The 20,014-nt window shown below is 39.1% G+C and overlaps 2 protein-coding genes across 3 annotated transcripts; one reads left to right on the forward strand and one right to left on the reverse strand.

The window, feature by feature from the left end:
* Positions 1-35: 35 nt before the first annotated feature.
* Positions 36-4,528, forward strand: ska1 (spindle and kinetochore associated complex subunit 1). 2 transcript variants are annotated; one of them, XM_049722820.2, is made up of 7 exons: positions 36-120; positions 609-760; positions 853-968; positions 1,126-1,217; positions 1,596-1,733; positions 2,164-2,333; positions 3,501-4,528. In XM_049722820.2, the coding sequence occupies exons 2-7, from the start codon at positions 640-642 to the stop codon at positions 3,647-3,649; spliced, it is 786 nt and encodes a 261-aa protein (XP_049578777.1). In that variant the 5' UTR covers positions 36-120; positions 609-639; the 3' UTR covers positions 3,650-4,528. The 2 variants fall into 2 exon arrangements, with proteins under 2 accessions (XP_049578777.1, XP_049578778.1); XM_049722821.2 differs by having other exon boundaries at positions 45-120; positions 673-760.
* On the reverse strand, positions 3,927-19,861 carry lamb1a (laminin, beta 1a). Its single transcript, XM_049722819.2, has 33 exons — positions 19,716-19,861; positions 18,930-19,144; positions 17,183-17,321; positions 16,800-16,873; positions 16,177-16,365; positions 16,012-16,075; positions 15,724-15,926; positions 15,439-15,559; positions 14,867-15,055; positions 14,535-14,711; positions 13,973-14,085; positions 13,697-13,776; positions 13,296-13,431; positions 12,517-12,675; positions 12,308-12,435; positions 11,680-11,800; positions 11,351-11,552; positions 11,131-11,274; positions 10,612-10,843; positions 10,332-10,495; positions 9,643-9,867; positions 9,317-9,534; positions 8,677-8,773; positions 7,784-8,153; positions 7,508-7,692; positions 7,058-7,299; positions 6,602-6,799; positions 6,385-6,529; positions 5,908-6,115; positions 5,392-5,533; positions 5,135-5,311; positions 4,868-5,027; positions 3,927-4,479 (listed from the first exon to the last, which is right to left on the reverse strand). Exons 1-33 carry the CDS (start codon positions 19,816-19,818, stop codon positions 4,340-4,342), a joined length of 5,460 nt encoding a protein of 1,819 aa, XP_049578776.1. The 5' UTR covers positions 19,819-19,861; the 3' UTR covers positions 3,927-4,339.
* Between the last annotated feature and the right edge of the window lie 153 nt (positions 19,862-20,014).

A 20,014-nucleotide genomic window follows, 5' to 3' on the forward strand; every position in this document is an offset into this window, starting at 1 on the left:
GAAATGCCAACAGAGGGCAGCATTGTGCATAGCCTGTCGGACTCGATTAGAAGGCGCACCAACGAAGAAGAAATTGACAAGGAGCGCCAAACGTTAAGACCACAAGGGAAAACAAAACAAGTAAGAACACAAAAAAATATATATAGTACGAAAATATTTACTGTTTGGTTTGTGTCGATTGTAGTCAATGCAAGCGCGGTGGCCTAATCTGATCGTTACTACTTGTATGACTTAAATCTTTTAGTTATTTACTCATTTTTGACCAAATCATGGCGAGAGTCAGCCTGCATTCCATTGCGGTTTTTTGAATTAACATGACTAAGAATGCAAAACTTCTAAATTTATTTTTCAAGTCAGAAGTAACAGTTTAAATTCAGGAATTCAGAGGCTTTATATTTTGAAATGCAAATCAAATTTGTGTTAATGTATGGATAGCCTGGGTGGTTTTGTGTGGTTTTGGAATAACAAGATTTGAACTTTGAATTATTTTGTTCCAATTGGATGAAATGTAGTCACTGATGCATAATAATTAACACTGACTTCTCCTACATTCTCCAGTAGTAATCTCTACCTCAACGTCAAAAAAAGTTAGTTTGTATCCTCCCCAGGTGAACTGGTTGCTAACTGCAACTGTCTCCTATGTCCAATATTTACCCCACTTCTTTTTGTCAGAAGAAAATGAGTGACCTGGAAAGTATCAGCCACCATATTAATGATCAGATTTCATCTGTCCAGCGCATGTTGGATTTGTCACTTGCAGGTAAGTTTGTTTATTGGAGACATTTGTTGTCCTTAGCGTAATTACTATATACTTTATGAGGACTAATTATTTTGCTTTCTTTTTACATCTAGATGTATGCCCAGATAAGAAGAAAAAACTTAACCGAGAACTTGATGCACTTGAGAGACTTCTGGTGGAGTTTGAAAAAAGTGTTGCCCAACAAAAAGAACAGCTCAGTCACTTAAAGGTAAACTGGAGTCTGCAATTTTGTCAGCTACTTTTAGTCAGCTCAGTAGTCTCCCTGTCAAATTTATTGGAGATGCTAAATGAATAAAAGTCCACAATTTATGGGAAATATTAGCTGTCTTGAATGGGTTTGAAATGTGCATTTCTTTCTTTTTCAGGCTCTTGAAGAGTTAACAGGAAATAATTTGAAGAGTCTCCAACATCTTAAGGACAACGTACCTGCTCATTTGCCTCAAAAATGTCCCCAAAGGTCAGGAAAATATTTGCTACTTATTTTTTTTTGTCGAAATAAAACTGCTCATTCTGAATTGGCAATTATACATCACCCAGCAGATTATGAAAAGTTTTAATGGCCAACTGGGATTACATAGTAGCGGCCTTATTATATGCATGAGTGGCACTGGACGATTGGTGATAAATCGAGATTTTTGGTAAAGATTAGCAATTTTAAAATCCAGTGTTCAGAAAGAGAAAGTAGAGTTGGAAACTAGTTAAATGATTCTTATCCTAAATGTCAATTGAAAGACTCTTATTATTTCCCTTTTACAATGATTTATTATACTTACTTCATGAAATTAATGATTGAAAGACTGTATTTTTAAAATGTTTTTTAATCATTCCATTTTAGGGAAAATGAGCAGATAATGAAACAAAACCAAGAGCCAGATGTGGAATCGAGCCAGCAGGAAATTGTTAAAAGTAAAACCAAGAGCCATGTCAAAGAAATACCGTTTATCACTCTCGCAGAGTTTGAAGTTATCCCCCCGTAAGTACACCTTTAATTGATCTACTCAATTATTTATGAATGTTAACAGAACACCCCACAATAGTAAAACAATACTCAAAACCTTAGGTACGATAAAAACCTGCTTCTGCAATTATATCAGTCCATTAAATTAAATTGGGCCAATCACAGCTGATTCCAGTGTGGCTTAGACTCAGTGGCAGGGGTTTCATAAAAGGAGGACTTCGAGGAGTGATTTTTTTATTATTTGCTTTTTTAGTGATTTCTTTGGGACACATTGCGTCTACTTACAAATGTTTCTACTTACAAAACCTTAAATTTAAAATACGTTCATAAGTTGAAGTACCACTGAATGTACAGTATATGTGTATTGTATTTCCATGTGTGTAGTATTTTGTCTTGTATCACTGTCAAAAATGGAAAGACTGAACTTCTGTTCTGCCTTACTCAGGTATATGAAGGGACGGGTGCCATATGATCAAATCAACAAAGCAGTGCAGAACATTAATGCAGCTGTAGCAGCAAAATATAAAATTGTTCACCAGCCTGTGAAAACTTTCAACAACCATACACGCAAGTTGTACCAGCGCTTCAAGGATCAAGAGACGAAAGACACCAAAGGTACAAAAAAAAAAAAAATCAAAGTGAATTACATTACAGGCAATAGCCTCTAAGTAAAAGCTCTCGGGTTCCTTCCGAGCAATGAGCACCACTGCTCGGAGTAGCTATACTTAAATTCTGTATAGTATACTTATAAGTATACCAAGGCATGTACTAATGATCATCCACGCGAGTCAAATTAGCATATGAAAGCTCCTGTACGCTTGCTCGCCGGCCCATTGATGACCATGTTTGCGCACTCACTCGTGCAAACAGACTTAAGTACAAAACATTCTTAGACACCTTGGGCCGTGTCCGTGAATTAGAATAACATCAGGCATGCATTAAAAAGTTCCTTAAGGGTCGTTATGCTATTCAGGCAATATATAAACAAACATTTGTTATTTCAAAGTGCACAGAAATACATATCAGATCATGTCATCACCATATATAAAAATGTCTAGTTATTGGTTTGGTGTGCAGGTATAATTATATGCTTAAAATATTTCTTTTATTGATTTAATATGTGAATATACTTGTCTGCTTATGTACTTTATTCAATGAGGTTTGAGCATATCTGTTTTTGTTGCTAGGCAGGACTTTTTGTATTTCGACCCCATTCCTTCATTATCCTTTTAAAGTGTCAAAGTTAAATTAACCCCGGCCGGGTCATACCAAAGACTATAAAAAAATGGGACCCATTGCCTCCCTGCTTGCCACTCAGCATTAAGGGTTGGAATTGGGGGGTTAGATCACCAAATGATTCCAGAGCGCGGCCCTGCTGCTGCTCACTGCTCCTCTCTCCCCCAGGGGATCGATCAAAATCACACGGGGATGGGTTAAATCCAGAGGACAAATTTCACCACACCCAGATATGTGTGTGTGACGACGATCATTGGGACATTTGGGACTTTAACTTTAATCCCAGACTTTTAAAAAAATGCTGAGAAGCAAAACAAATCAATATTTTATAGAAAAACATGTTTTTGTACGCATTAAAAGGTGTACCAAAACCGAACCGAAAACCACGGAGCAAAAACCGAGGTACAAACTGTACTGTGGGTTATCTGTACCCTTGCACCCCTATTGAATACATATTGTGATCATGGTGGGCACTACAACTACATGCATGCCCTCGCTGAGATAAGTTCTGAATGCCAACTAGCTTCACGGCTGTTTTTGTTTCAGGTCAATATTTCGTGGTGGAAGAGGATTTTCGCGAATTCACTCAGATGAAGGTGGATAAACGACTCCATGGAATTCTGAATATGTTGCGACACTGCCAACGCCTGCAAGAGTTGCGAGGAGGAGGCCTTACCCGTTACATCATATTATGAATGAACGACTCTCTCCCTTAATAACATTGGTGCCAAATAGTTTGCTAATCAAGCCATCACCTGGCTGAGTTTTTTTTTTTTTTTTTTTTTAAATAGGTACGATTACAATAAACAGCAGTTTGGCAAATAGTAAATACGTTTTCAGAAAAGATGCCACAAGATATTAAATGCCTCTCCCTGTTTTGCTGCCAATTAGTTAGCTGGCTTTTACCGCTGCTTCACTGACTTGTCAGCTCTGAACGAGCATGCCAAACAAGGAATTTGACTCTGTTGTGACTCCAGGTTAAAATCATTTATTATCTGCTTTTCAAGATCAATTAGTATGATGCAAAGATCAAAAAGACATATATTGGACCATGTGGTTTTTAAAAAACATGCAACTTTCAAATAGAATAAATCTTGATTCTAACTTGTGGCCACGTGTGAAGAATTTAAAAATTCTTGCAGTCCAATGATCAAACATTCTAAAATTTGGTCAAATAAATGGTCAGTGACAACAATTACATTCATAGAAGACCCAAAGAATCCACTTCTTGTACAGTGTTGATCCCCAATGGACACGTTAACGTAAGGTAAAACAATTCTATTCAGTAGTTATAAATGCATATTTGAAATGTTTTTTTCATGGCCTTTTTGATTCAGATAAAAAAGTAAAAAAGATGTTCCTTTAGCAAGCAGTGACCTCTAACTTTAGAATGAACATGTGCTATAAAGTGTAACTTTGTGGCTGATCTGCTGCAGCAGCTCCTTAACTGAGGCCTCCAGTTCACCCAGCTGCTCTGCCTTCACCTCAAGTGTTTGTTGGTTGTCCTCAAATAACTTTTCTAGATCTGAAATATGAAAGAATAAATTTAGTGCCTAGCACAAACTTTCTTGTAAGGCATGTGCCAGTTTTATTTTCCTTAATACTGAGTGCTATTTACAGTAAATACCTTTTTTACCCATGAACAATTATATTAATAATCTGTATTTAATTGGGGAAAACAGAAAAAAAAATTGAAATCAATGTCATTAGCCTATTATCCTATACTGCCCTCTGCAGGCATAATCCTTTAGTGTCACGTTTTTAGTTTAATACTCATTCAGATTTATCGCTTGTGTTAACCAGTGTCAACACCAGCTTGATCACAACTCGAGCAGCAGATCTGTCATGCAATCCTGGAACAAACAGGAGCTCAAAGAACCTGCTGAGGAACAATTAAATGGTAGTGACATCACCTTTGAGAATCTTCAGCTTACGACTGGCTTGCAACAGCAGCTCCTTAGCTTCTTGCTGCAATAACTCCGCCCTCTTCTTTGCTTCAGCCACCCCGCTCCCTTTTTGGTCAATTAGTTGCTCCACAGTGGAGTACTTGTCCTTAATTTCAGTGTCGATGCCCTACATGACGTTGACAGAAAAAATAATTAACTTGGAGATGTAACCAAGTTACTTTTTTATTGCTATACATTTTTGCATGACAGGTCAACTTTTTAAAGTTAACTTACCTTTTTCACCTCTTTGACTATTTGTCTTATGATTGTTGCATCATGAATGGTCTGTTCACTAGTCAGTGTGACCTTCAGAGTTTTGTTTCTCAACAATGTCACATCCTCATCAAGCTGCTGCAATCGCTTCGTGGCGTTGTCCAATTTTACTTCGACATCGGTTGTACCTGATTTGACCTGAACGCAACATAGATTATACACATTACTACAAAAAGTACTTGTACAAATGATCAAGAATTTAAATACAGAAGACTGACTAAGAGCAGAAGCTTGTTGGTGTTCTTGATATCATCAGTGGCATGCTGGATCGCACTGCTGGCAGCTGTCTGAGCTCTCTGAGCTTCTGCCAGAGCTTGTTTGACCATCTCAGCAGATTCCTTCACATCATCTGCCTCCTGACTGTTGAATATAAGGAGTTTGTTTTATTATTTCAGTCTTGATATTATTTCAAACATGGACTAGTATGATATCAGGAAATGTCTTTTGTGCATATTGCCAACCCCTCAAAATAACATGTTAAGTCTTTTTTTTACTTAATGTAGCTCAAATAAAGTCATCACTCAAAGTCATGTGGCTCGCGAAAAAAATGACTTTGACACCCCTGATCTAAAGCAAACAAAGCAAAACCAGTCGCAATGCTGGGATGATTATTGTTCAGTGTGTATTTTGATTTCTATAGTTTGATTGATATTAAGAATGTGCTAGTAGTGAAAGAGCTGCTCCAGCCACCATCAATGTTACACAGTTAACACAGAACACAACAAGCAACACACCTAGCTTTCCGGGCCTGCTCAAGTAGGCTTTCAGCTCTTGCAATGTCATTCGTGCTCTGCTCCAGGATAATTTCCACATTGCCCAGTTCCCCCACCTTTTCACGAATTTCATCTGTGAGGTTCTGAAGCTGTTCTCGTGTGGTTGGCATTTGCATGGCCAGCACCTCATTAGCAACTTTTTCAATACTCTCCAAGTCTGCTCCATCCTCTAAAAAAGAAACATGGTTTTTAGTTTGACAAGCTAAGGGTGCATCTGTGGTAATCTCAATCCAGATCTCAGTCTTTAGATGTACAGGTAACATTACTCAGCATTTATATTATATCCAGCAGTCTGAAGGTGCCCAATTTATATGTATATAATTTAATATTGAGCCTTCTGACAAAAATCTATTTGGAGCTAATTTATCTCAGATGACATGTTGCCTTGAAAATTATTTTGGTGGATTTTACAGTTTGAATGAAAAAAATGAGATTCACCTGTAAGGAAGTCTCGAATCTCTCTGATAAGGACTCGCAACTCTTCGCTGCTCCGATCGATATCGTGTTTGGTCTTGTTAGTCTTCATGAAAACATCACGGGCGCTCACTTTTGCTTGATCTGCCTTTTGTTTTGCCTCTGACACCTAAACAGTGCAGGTGAGACCAAAAGCATTATCTTGAAAGACAATCTGAATCCTCAAAGATTAGGGTCTTACCATCTTGGCAAGTTTATCCACTTCCTTCATGGCATTTACTATTTCCTTTTCAGAGTCAAAAGCATTCTGCCAACTGGAATGAACTTTTGTCAACACACCATCACATTCTGGCCCCCCACACATGAGGCCACCCTCTGCATTTACACATCCTAATCCCCCACAGGGAGAGGAACATGAACCATCTGAATTCCCGCATGTCTGGAGAGACACAAAACTGAAATTGTTACCAGGAATATAAAGCATTAGAAGGTGTTGGAAAGATTTGTGTGTCTCAGTGATCCTAGGAGTTAAATTATCTTATCAGGGTATATGAAAAATTCTTAAGTAGAATTTAATACCTTTTTGATACTGTCACAATATTTTTTAATACCAACACAACTTTTCGCTGCAACTATTGTGTATCTAACTGCTGGCACCTGAATATTTGTGGAAGACAACCCTAGCATATATTTGTACCTTGTGGCTGAGCTGTGAAAGGTCCAGAGTCTGGATTTGACCTGCCAGGTCATCCAGTCTCTGTGCATGGTCATTGTGTCTCCTGAGAAACTCATCTCTGGTTAAGTTCATCTTATCCTCCGTGAGTTTACGTATGTTAGCAGAGTTTTCCACAGGGCTGTTGGGGCCGACGGTGGATGCATTTGCTCGTTCTTCAGCTTTCAAAGACTGCAGGAGGTACTTTGATACACTGTCAGCTGCGCCTGGTAACAGTAATAAAAAACTATCCATAAGAAAATGAGTTTGATGAAGAAATCAGTTCATAAAAGTTCAATAGAGACAATCGAATCTTCACTCATGACTAAAAAAAATCTCCTTGGTTAAAGTTTGACGTTTGAACAATAAAATAAACAATAACTCAATATAAACATCTTCATAATTAACTGAAAATCTTGTTGCCATCTCTCTTACCTCTGACATCCGAATTCCTGATGAACTCAACCTGATCCAGAATGTCTTGAACTGTCTGCTCGAGTTTCTGAGCATCCGCCATCAGCAATTTTAGCTGACCCTCCATGTTGCTATTCTCTTCTTGCACATCGAGTAGAATATTTTCCGTCTGGTTCAGTGACTGGCTCAAAGATCCCATCAAGTCACTAATGGACACACAAAGATGACAGGTTCGATTTGAAAGACTAACGCTACCATTTTGGAAACGGCACTTGCCATGATTAAATCCATTCATACCTGGCCTCTTGTAAGAGCTGTTGGATCTCGGTTAGAGGCTGTGAAGCTGGGTTTTGGTTAAAGATGGCGTGGATGTCTGATATACTCCTTTCCATACTTTCAATTGACTTTCTGTAGGGTCCACCGACTCCACTAATCTTGATAGTGTTCACCTTGTTTGCAAGTCGGTGCGTTTGATTTGTTAATTGTCCGACGATAGCGTCCCACTCCGCAAAGCATTGGTGGCAGCGTTGGCAGTTGGGGAAAGTACCGGAGAAGCCACGGGCGCAGGTATCACACCGTGGACCAGACACGCCTTCTACACAAACGCAGTGACCGTTGTCTTTGTTGCATTGTGGTTGAGTGATGCCATGAGGTTCACAATCACATTCTAATGGGAGAAGTACATACAAGTTTAGATATATCCATCCATCCAGTTTCCATAGAGCTTCATACCACAAGTTCTTAGATTTGTCTTTTTATTCTCATTCAATAGTATGGCTAGTCGTAAAAATAAAAGGACGGGTGTTCAGCCTGCCTCATAATTTTGGGATTTGGTGTTCTCGGCTCTGGCATTGCGCTCTTGCTTGATTTTTCTCTGTGCACTACAATAACATGTAAGATTAATTACAAAAAATAAATTCTCCACAGGTCTGACTGTCATTGTGAATGGTTGATTGTCTGTGTGCTCTGTGAACGAGTTGTTCTGTTCACCAGCCACCCTGAGAATCAACGGCGGATAGGAGGATTTAGTTTTTAACAATCCCTTTCACTTCCATATTTCTGTTATGTGTCAGAAACATTTTGAATGGCATGAGGATTTCCAGAATTTGTTCGGCAACTATATATCTGTGTCTGTTTAAAATGCTACTTTGTCTCTTGATACTAGCGACCAACAAAAACAAATGACCTACCATGACATTCGACCTCTGGGTCACCCCAGAAGAGTGCTTTACATTCTCTGCACGTCCTGCCTCCAAAGCCTGGCATACATGAGCATTGACCACTGATCTGTAGGAATAGCATATGCAGTATGCAGAACACATTTTCACTACAAATACTTTCCTTTAAAAGATTTTGTATGCAACTACAAAATAGGTGTTAAAGCGGAAGTCAAGTCAAACAATTTTTTTTTGCTGTGATATTTAGTACTAGATTTACCCCCATTAGTTTAAACGCAGTATTCTGATTAATGTTGCATTTGTAGAATATTAATTAATCAGAAAAATACAAACATTTTAATCATTTGATTTAATCATGATGCTAAATTTGAGTCAACAGGAGTTGGCAATACATGACAAAATGGCAGCCTCTTAAGAATGATTAAAAAGTGTTTTTTTTTTTCTCAATTCACATCCCACAAATGCAGTATTAATACCATGTTAAAACTAGAGTGGGATCATACAACTTATTATTGCATATTAAGATTTTTTTTTTATTTTACTTCCACAATACATACAGAGAGTATCCTGATAAGTAAAGCTATGAAATACTGTACAATATCTGGATTTTTTTTTTTTTTTTTCAACAACACATTTCAGCCATATTGCTCACCTCATTGCACGAGTTCCCGTACGAATGTTTAATGTCACACTCGCAGGCCTGGCAGCCCGTATTGCTCGCCATGTTCCAGGTGTCAGGTGCACAACGATCGCAGTGCTGACCAATCACATTGGGAAGACAATGACACTGACCACTATTGCGGTCACAGTGACAGTCACCTGATGAAGGACAGCTAGCACTATCGCTACCCAGATGGTTACAAACACACTCTGTGGAGAAGAGCAATTAGTAATAACTAAGCAGCTTTTGGACTTCTAAATGAATTCATGAATGTGACTATGAGCTGACTTTCCATCTGAGTGGCTCGGTGAACTTACTCCTGCAGTCTTGCAGAAGTGCATTGCCATAGTAACCCATCATGCAATTTTCGCAAGAATGCCCTTCGCTGTGATATAGACAGCGCAGGCATTCGCCAGTTTGGGAGTTGCAGGATTCTGGGTCCAACATATCAATGTTGTTGTTGCAGTGACAGGGCTGGCACGACCCCCCGATTTCATGAGGATTTCCATAGTAACCAGGGGAGCACTCATTGCAGCGAGTACCTGGTGAAAAAAGATGAGAACACATTCTAAATGCTTCTTTTGCCGTTATACTGTATTTTTATAGACAATAAATTCAGTCAAATATTGACTGTAATTTCATCTGAAATTGTTTTGGAATTATCGTAATTTCTGGACTATAAGGCAGGTATAATTAAGGGAAAATCCTGTTTTGTTCATATATAAGCCGCACTGGACTATTAGCCATATTATATTAGACTATATATTATATTAGACTATATTTCCATATGTAAGAGAATATGCACAAATCATACAATGTCATAAAATTCATGAAAAATCCAAGTCCAAGCCGCATTGGACTATAAGCCGCAAGGTTCAAAGTTTGTGCAAAAAGTAGCAGTCCAGAAAATACGGTGCACATTTTTCTATTTTTCTTCATATTTTGGTGTCCTATCAGGTTCTCTGAGAAAAACATTGTATTTTTGGGTAAGTGGTCAATGTAGTACCTTTGTATCCAGTGTCGCAGACACAGACAGCTTGTTGGGAATTATCACCTCGAAAACAACTTCCAGCAAACTGCCGCAGGCTACCTGGACCATCAGGACACATACAGGGGCGACAATGGTCACCGGAGCCCAGCGTCAGGTCACCATAGTAACCATCCAAGCACCTTAACATAAAAGACAGAGCATTAGACTGATTCCATTAACCCATCCATTTTCTGTGCCGCTTGTCCCCACGGGGGTCAGATCAATGTTAATTCAAATAAATTTAATACTAATTCACCTGTCACAGTTGTGCCCTGTGCTGTAGTCCCTGCAGTTGAGGCACTGTCCCGTGTGAGCATCGCAGTCCTCTGTGTGTCCATTACAAGAACATGGACGGCACGTAGGAAAGCCCCAGTAGCCCGGAAGGCAGCGATTACACTGACGTCCATATGCTCCCGGAACGCACAAACACTGACCAGACAGCTGATCACAAAGAGGGCTCTGTGAGCCCTGAGCGTCACAGTTGCATTCTGCAGACACAAAATCACATCGTTTTGTCTGTGCACAACAAATGATTTTATCCAACAATATAAGTTTGTTTACAAAATACCAGATGCATGGGCTACATATAAATACAGTAAAATATGTGCCGTAGTGTTTTCTGTTCAAACTTCAGTATTTTTTTTTTTTTTCTCCACACCATAAGGCGCACTTATAAGTCTAATTTTCTCAAAAACTGAAGGTGCGGCTTTTAATAAGGTGCGCCTTTGTTGTTCTGTTGTTCTGTCATATTGTGACATGAAATTGGAATTTATACCTTTGCAGCCACTTGGTCCAAACTGGAAAGTAGCTGGAGCACATTTGTCACAGTTTCTACCAACGACATGAGGTCGGCACTGACATTGACCTCCACTCACATTGCAGACTGTACTCAGAGAGCCTTGGGGGTCACACTGGCATTCTGGAAGGGACAGACACATCCATATGTTTGAATTTTTCTCAACTTGAAAACCTCCAATTTTTTGTAGTAGTGCTACCTTTGGCTCCCTGATGAAGCAGAGCAGAAATGCTGAAGATTAAGTTTTGACAAATGTCAGTCATCGGTGTCTTGACAACGCTCTGGCTATTCTCCATACAACGATAACGCTGAAAAGTTTCCCATCCACGATTTGCACCAGATTCCCCTCCTTCTGAGGTGGTAAAAAGGTCCAAGTTCTTACAGTGAGGCATCAGCACGATCTGACAATAAGAACATGTAACCAGTTTTAAGTTGAATACCAGTTTTGACTTACAGATAATCCATTCCAGCTATGAGTAATAGCCATGTGTTGTTTTCTACTTTAAAAATCTGATCACAAATCCTCACCGAATCAATGAGCGTGTACGGCGACTGAACATCACTGAGGGCCGAATACAATGACAGACTTAGGCGGATGGTATAGTTCAAACTGGATTCAAAACAAACTGGTCTGGGAAGAGCCACATGTCTGCGAAAACACAACGAAAAGTGAACCATCTGGAAAGTGTTAAGCAGACTGCTTTGAACACGAGGACACAAAAAAGCAAACAATTCATCATCTGTAAAACACATAAGAGTCGAAACAAAATGTTGTTCATAAAAGTGCTGAGGAAAACCAATCTCAGGAAAATAAATCAAGGCACTGACGCCGGGTTAAAAACGTAACTTCAGTAACGTTTGGGAAAAAGTATATTTGCCAGAGTACTTCTAATGTTTTTTTAATGGTAAACATTTGTACTCATAATGAAGTAAAAGGTTTTGCTATTGTATCCATTTCTGTAAATGTTAGTGTTTTACTGAGAATATCTGCAGCCCCCCATGAGTGCCTCTCTCATTGCTTCTAAAATCATTCACCACATTCTTGGCAGAAATCATTGCTCCATACTTTTTAATATCCAGTATAATTGTCAATCATATTTGTAGCCGAACGGTGGTTATGAAGGTGAAAATAAGGAGGGTTATTAATTAACCTTACCGTGACCCAGGGTGGAGTGAAATCATTTGGTTGTCATCATCTGGCACAGTATTTATACAACGACTATCTGCTCTGATGGGTCCTGGTCTCATCACTGTCATAAGAACTTCTTCCCATTGGTCAGGCAGCTAAGGAAACACATCGAATTATTCTTTCTTGAATTAAACACTAGTCCCTGCGCCATCACTTTATAGTGGTCTGTGTCTTACCTGAGGCTCATAGCGGATGAGGATGTCATACTCCATGGAGTGAGGAATGTTGTCAACAGAAAATTCAAGGAAGGCTCCCTCAGGGACATTAACCATGCCAATACCTGTCCAGGTGGGAACGTGGTCCTGTGGGTGGGGCCTTGGAACCACCATTACACCCTAAAAGAACCAAACTCATTAGGCAAGCAAGAAACCTATCTTTCAATCAACAATATTATTTAACAAATTTAATTTTTATGCAGAAAATAATTACAGGACATCTGAAACAAATGATTATAACAACATATTTGAGAGAAAAAGCATGTTATTTTGCCTCCTTCAAATCTTGCAAAAACTGTCACATCTTAATATCGCAACATTTAAATATGTAAACTAAAGTGCAATCACATTTGTAAACTAGAAAATTTCTGGAGTAATTGTGTGTGAAGGCGAAGAGGTTGAATAAATATTTGGGGATAGCTATGTTTAAAGTTGGAACAGGTTGACAAATGTAGAAATTAGAAGGGAAAAATGAAATTTTGGAGAATTTGCCGTGAATTTGGGGCCCTTCCGGTTCACTTTGTGTTCATTTTGGGGCCCTTCTGGGTCAATCCAAGATGGCCGCCACACTCGGGAAGTCAAAAATACAAAATGATTTTTTTTTTTGCCCCAGTCCATCCCAGATCATGACCCAAAAGAATCAATACAAATAATTCCAATCAGTGAACGAGAAATTCCCTTAAATCTACAATTGTTTGTCAATGGAGAAGTTAGCGAACAAATGTTAAAAGGTGACTCACGCGTCCTAACTTGGCATCCTCTGCCTCATAGGTGTAGTGGTCGAGCGCAATGAAGTAGAATCCTGACTCAACTTGATCACAGCTTCGGCCGAACATGTGTTCTCTGCAGACGCACTGACCAGTCAGCTCATCGCACCTAATAACAGCAAAAGCACCTTAAGAATTTGATTTACTTTTCATTCAATCAGACCAACAAACAAGACCAAGGGTGATTCAAGTGGACAGTCGTGAAAAAATTGCAGGTGGCAACTCTTCACCGAGTGAGAACTGCAATGGAAAATCTCAGATTTAAAAAAAAAAAAAAAACTTGACCAGTGTTGTTGAAAGAAATTTTGTTAGTATGACTGGCTTGTAGTTTCGACAACTATTGCAGGGTTGTTCGATACTGTGTATAAACTCACTGGTTGTTGATGGCTCCCCCTAGGTCACAGTCACACGATCTGCAGCCATCCATATCATTGCTGAGACCCCAGTGTTCCGGCTTTAAACAGACACAAAGAGCAAAAACAGATGTTAGACTTGGTTATGTCTTGTAAAAACACGAGATGAAATCATCCAAGCTTCATTTCTTCACACGTCAGCATATTTAATGACTCATATAATCAACTGCCGCAGTTTCACAGGTTTTAGTAGCGTGGGTGTTTTTTTTTTTTTTAAACTACATGATTATAACTCACCACACAGTGGTCACAGTCCTTTCCAGTCACCAATCGTTTACAGAAGCAGTTTCCTGTCTCACTGTCACAAGGATTTCCACCAGGCACTGTTCCCAGAATGTTGCAAGTGCAGGCTAAAAGAGAAAGGTATTTTTAAATTACTGTATCCATATTATCTTTATATTTCTATTACAGATGTGCCCTGTTTTTGACCACCCCTACATGCAACGCACAGCATATGAACACATCAGCATAAGATGGCACACTTCGGTGTCTTCTATATTTCAAAATATTCAAATTTTCTGAGATACTGAATTTGGTGTTTTCATTCACTGTCAGTTACAATAATGAAAACTAAAATGAATAAACACTTGAAATATATATCAGTCTGTGTGGAAGGAAAGTATACAGTATGCAAGTTTCACTTTTTGAATGGAATTACTGAAATAATTATAATCATCCATCCATCCATCCATCCATCCATCCATCCATCCATCCATCCATCCATCCATCCATCCATCCATCCATCCACCCATTCCATCCATCTGTCCATCCACCCATGTTGTTCCAGGTCACGTCATACCTTTGCAACCTTCTGCCGAATCAGTGAGCCCATAGTACGCCTGTTTACAGCGATCACAGCGTTCTCCCTCCACATTGCCTTTGCAGCGGCATTGACCAGAAATGAGCCCGAGTCTAATGTCTGTCTTCCCATCACAGATTCCCCCATTCAAAGAGCCCAATGGGTCACAACTGCATGCTGCAGAGAAAAAAGACAGAAATAACTTTGCTTGATTAATAGGCTTCACATTTTTTTCAATGGAGCACAGTGACTAACAATTGTTTGTGGCACCCCTAATATTTGGGACACTAAATCTTATCGTAAGTCACCAAAAAAGATCATTCATTACTCACGCTGGCAGATGTTCGGATCTCTAACATCTTTCTCAGGGTGTTGGAAGTAGAACGGTTTGCACTGCTCACAGTTGTATCCAGTTGTATTGTGTTGACAGTCATCACACACACCGCCACTTACATTTCCTGAAGCCATGTAGACGGCAATGTCAAAGTGACATACGTCCGCGTGCTGGTTGCAGTTACACTCTGAAAACATCCAAGAAATCCACAGTTAACACAGAAGTATCATGTAATTGTTACAGTGGTGCCTTGAGATAATATATATTTACCGTAATTTCTGGACTATAAGCCGCACCTGATTATAAGCCGCACGAGCAAAAATAATTTTTTTTCTTCATGAATAAGCCACATCGTACGAAAAGCCGCATGTGCACGCGAGTTATTTACAAAGAATGACGGTACACAGAAAGCCTTTTTAAAGTTTTGATAACATACTTTAACATGTCTTTCTAAACGTTCCCTGTGACGGGGCAGTAATACCGCAGGGCTGGATAAAAAAAGCAGAACTGCTCCCTCTTGAGAGTAAACCAGCTTTAAAAATGTTCTCCTGTGAAGCAATGCATACTCACTTTTGCAGGCGTTGGTGTTGCGTCCCTCAGCGGGTCTCCAAGGTAGGTCATGATAGAAATCTTGACACCGTTCACAGTTCAGTCCTTTGGTATTATGATTACACATGCAGTGACCATGAACCTGGAAACATGAAATCAAAACTAAATTATCAAACAATGTCTCGATATTACCTCTGGATAGATTTTGGTTTAGTTTCAGATTCTATATGCTTTAGTTAAGTGGGAATCTTGATTCTAGTAAATATTTTTGTTAGGACTCATTTCATGAGTAACCAGTATGCTTACCATGCCTTCCCTAACATAACCAGTTTCCTGGACTGGGGCACACTCTGACGCATGTCCATAGCAGAAGCAGTTTCCTCGAACCACCATATCATAGACCGCATAGTAATATTTCTCTTTAATCTCCATACGCGAGTCAAGCAAGTTGTCCCCAAGCGTGTGGAGTTTGGTGAACTTCACCCTTAGATTGGTGATCTTAAGCATATCTGTAAAACAGAAATAAATATTGACTATTTAAAAAAACTGTGGATAACTACTAGCTAAAGAACTAAACAGTCAGTCGGTGCGTACGCTGGATTCGAGGGCTATATGGGTCATGGATCCGAAAAGCAGGGTCCAAAACTCTGAAAATGACCTGAAAAGATTCATCAGACCCTAAAGTAAATCTATAAAAAAATTATTGTTGCAATAATGGTCACTGGGGTATCTAAGATCTTTTTTTTTTTTTTACATTACCTCTCCCTCAGAAGATGGTTCAATGTCGGAATAGCGTGAGTCACAGATGACATCATCAACCTTCTTCATGGGACCGACAGAAACGTCAGGGAAGGACGTTTCACAGTCATAGGAAAAGTACCGATACACTTTCCAGGTTTTGCCAAAGTCTGACGAGCGCTCAATGACCATTGCAGCAGGTCGAAATGTCTTTAGGGATGAGAGTGAATGAAAAATGGTTTTACAGTACAATAAAAAGATAGCAACCTCAGCAAACCAAGCAAAAGGAGATTTCATTAACAGTAAGGCTAACATCCATCCTGTACATACAAACGTACATTCAGACTGCAGGCGAATTTTTTCTTGATTTTTTTTACCCATGCAACCTGGCTGTATCCGATATTTGTATGACGCTGAATGGCTTATTCCGATTGTTTCAAATCTGACATGAGTCTGTCTGGATGAAGCTTCTGTTCTATCATCAATGTTGTTTTTTTTCAATATTTATATCTATCAAAAGGTATTTTTAAAGTAGAAATACATCATTTGAGACTGCTTATGATACACACTGAAATTGGACATTATTCACTCCAAACTTGAGTCTTTAAAGACCTTGAGTTATATCTTTCATCCCAATAACTCACTTTGAAGGTCATGATGAGATGAGTGAAGTGAAACTCTGCCTCCAGGTTCAGTTGGATGGTGACATTTTCCATACCTGCATACAGAGGATCAATTATCTAAACTGTTTTCATCTTGCTATGCAGAAAAGATTTTGTTTCAAAAGCAGAGAATGTCCCAAACGTTCCATTGAAAAGTGAAACCAGGTGACAAAAATGTAATCCGAGGCTCCTCTGCACGCCATCTTCCCAGATTACCCAATAAAGATGTGCATGATGCCTGCCTACTGAAATTAGCTAAACTAAGTGACGTGTTGAAATGCTGAAGTATTTCTGTCAATCCAGCCAACATCCGACATGCATGACAGGCATTAACCTTTGACCTTTCATTGTGTTTTTGTTCTCACCATTCTCAGATTGCCACCAGGTCTTCAGTCTGTTCGGAGCAAATGTGGTAACGACATTCTCAATACGATGGCCTTCTGTCTGATTCACTGGTTCACTGTAGGGGGCCGCTGAGTCACACATGAAACATTTTTTTTCCTCCTGACACAAAAAAGAAAGAGAGTGGCACAAAGTGTAAAAGGAAGTAGGGGTTGGAATGCCACTCTTCCTGCTGTTTTTTTTTTTTATATGTTAGGCAGAGCTACATGACATGGTGAGTCAGGATTGTGGCCAAAGTTCAACATGGAAAAAAAAAAATCAAAACAAATCAAGTGGAAGAGTTTTCACACATACAGATAAGAACTTGTCAAAGCAGTTCTGCAGCCTTGAAAAAACTGAGGTCAAAGAGAACCAAAAAAACTGCATTATATGAAAACGATTTTCTCAACGGATCTACACGATTCACAAAATGATACTCCCGACGGAAAAAAACAGATTCGCGGAAGATTCTCATCCCTGATATCAAGCGACTGCAACAGAATGTCCAATTAAATATAATAGTAATAATAAATAAATATACATTTTGACGCTATTTTCTCTTTTTTGTGATTCACTTTTTTAAACTCCAGTGAATAAATTGAGACGGACGGATGTTTTTTTTCATTGTCAGAGAGTAATGGAATACTTTCAGTGAGACAAGTCTGATGCACAGCAGTGTCCTAAAGCAGCTGGACAAACATCTGTCTCCTGTTATATCAGCACCTCCATATGGGGTTCGTGTGTGTCTGTGTGTGTCTGTGTGTCTATGTGTTGGTGAGGGGGGTTACGATCAACACAGGATGTGCTGCAGACACTAACCCCCCTAAAGCCACACACTAAGTAATACAAAACAGGGAGTTTATTTTCTTACAAACATTCCATTCCATCAGTAGACATGGGAACCGTTCGAACAAAGCAAATCTGGAGTTGTGTAATGGGGATATATATGTGTGAAAGCTGTACAATGTATGGTATATTCAATTAAATTTGCGGAATTGTATTTTACTGTTACATATTCTGGTAAAATTAAAAAAAAAGATGGGACGACATGGACAAAAAAATTGAGGGAGTTGGGCGATGAGACAAGCAATTAAAGGCTTTCTGATTTAAATTGAGGTAGAAAAGATAAGATTTTTCTTCTATAAAATTTCAGCCTCTATATTTGTTATTTTTACAGAAATTATTTTATTGTTTTAGGAGGGGAGATGCTAATACAAGGAAAGTGAAGAGGGGGAAATATAGCTACTTAGTGGTATGATAACATCAGCCTGCTTTATATGGTCCGTTCTCAAGCTGGCCACCTAACCCTGCTATGCGGGGAGGGGTGTCAAGTTCCTCCACCAAAAATTTGTCCTTGAGAGGTACTTTGTAGTATCACAGGCAGAGTAACAATCTGTAAAAAATAAAGTCGGCATGGCATGTTAGTGGTGTGATGTTTCATTGACTTGTTGCTTATATGACGTGCCATCATTGGGAATTTAAATACTGCTTTTCATGTTGTCATTAATAATGATTGATTAATTACTGATTTCCTGGAATAATTAGGAAACAGAAAAATGTCTAGTTATATTTTAAAAAGATCACTTCTAAAACACTCCAAGAGAGTCAGAATGTCCCAACACTGTTGAGCTATTTTTAGAACAGACCCGTGGGCTAATCATGTGGTGCCTGGAAACTACCTGGTGGCAACAGGCACCACTTTGGTGACTCCTGATCCACAGATTTTATTACCTGCAGATGGCTGACAATGCAGAACGGTTCGGGACGGTTTAGTCCACAGGTGGAGGTTGATGAAAGCTGGTGCGCTCGACCGATAAGAAGATCTCCTGTTCCTGGATAACAGCTGCCCTTGGTGCAAACATCACTGAGTTCTGGTAAGTTGATTTCATTCTCGTCTTGGCCTAACACAGGCTTGAGTTGCTGGGCCAAGTCGAACACCAGTAGACCTAAGAACATGGGCTATGTTAACAAGCAGTCCATTTTATATTGGCAATATTCAGGTTCTAAAAAAGGATGGATGGATGGATGGATGGATGGATGGATGGATGGATGGATGGATGGATGGATGGATGGATGGATGGATGGATGGATGGATGGATGGATGGATGGATGGATGGATGGATGGATGGATGGATGGATGGATGGATGGATGGATGGATGGATGGATGTGAAATAATGTAAAATGTGAAAAAATGTAAAGTTGATCAAATAAATAATAAAGTTGAGGCGGGGTGATCCCATATACAGTAAATGCTCTCTTTGTTACACTTGCATTTGTGGCTTTGTTTTGCATAAAACTCTTCACAATTATCATTTTACACACTTATATTAACATACAAATTGTAATTCTACTGCCTTAATAATAAAATACAAATTGACAAGGATGTTGGAAGTTACGTTTTAAAAACGTTAAAAGCAGCAACACATTTTACGTCCCAAGCACGCAATTAGATAACAATTTTAAAGTCTCTGGTTCCTTTGGAGTTGATCAATAAAAATATTCTTAAAGTTTCTCACCAAGAAGCAGCACTAGTTGAACACGCAGCATCATCGTCTTCTCACAGACGACAAAACCAAACTTCCAAAGTTCTGAACTCCCCCACACCGCCCCCGTCCACATAAAAGTCAAATATGCCCGACAAACACAAATCCGGTTAAAGCTTTCAGAATAAATGACACGCCCAAATAGTCTGTGAAAACTCTAATGTTTAAAGGTTTTCATATCTACTTTGAATATAATTGCAGTAGACTGAAAGCACAACTGTATATTTGTGCAAAATCAAAGGCTAGACTAAAACAGTAACTTGATTTGATTT

This window comes from Syngnathus scovelli, chromosome 6 (genome assembly GCF_024217435.2).
Source record: "Syngnathus scovelli strain Florida chromosome 6, RoL_Ssco_1.2, whole genome shotgun sequence".
In the NCBI taxonomy this organism is placed as follows: domain Eukaryota; kingdom Metazoa; phylum Chordata; class Actinopteri; order Syngnathiformes; family Syngnathidae; genus Syngnathus; species Syngnathus scovelli.

Coding starts and splice junctions, on each gene's coding strand:
- lamb1a (XM_049722819.2), bottom strand. CDS start 19,818: ATGTGGACGGGGGCGGTGTGGGGGAGTTCAGAACTTTGGAAGTTTGGT. Junction 15,927..16,011: donor ATATAGCCCTCGAATCCAGC/GTACGCACCGAC, acceptor TCTGTTTTACAG/ATATGCTTAAGATCACCAAT. Junction 4,480..4,867: donor TAAGCTGAAGATTCTCAAAG/GTGATGTCACTA, acceptor TTCATATTTCAG/ATCTAGAAAAGTTATTTGAG.
- ska1 (XM_049722820.2), top strand. CDS start 640: ATGTCCAATATTTACCCCACTTCTTTTTGTCAGAAGAAAATGAGTGAC. Junction 969..1,125: donor AACAGCTCAGTCACTTAAAG/GTAAACTGGAGT, acceptor TTTCTTTTTCAG/GCTCTTGAAGAGTTAACAGG. Junction 1,734..2,163: donor GAGTTTGAAGTTATCCCCCC/GTAAGTACACCT, acceptor TGCCTTACTCAG/GTATATGAAGGGACGGGTGC.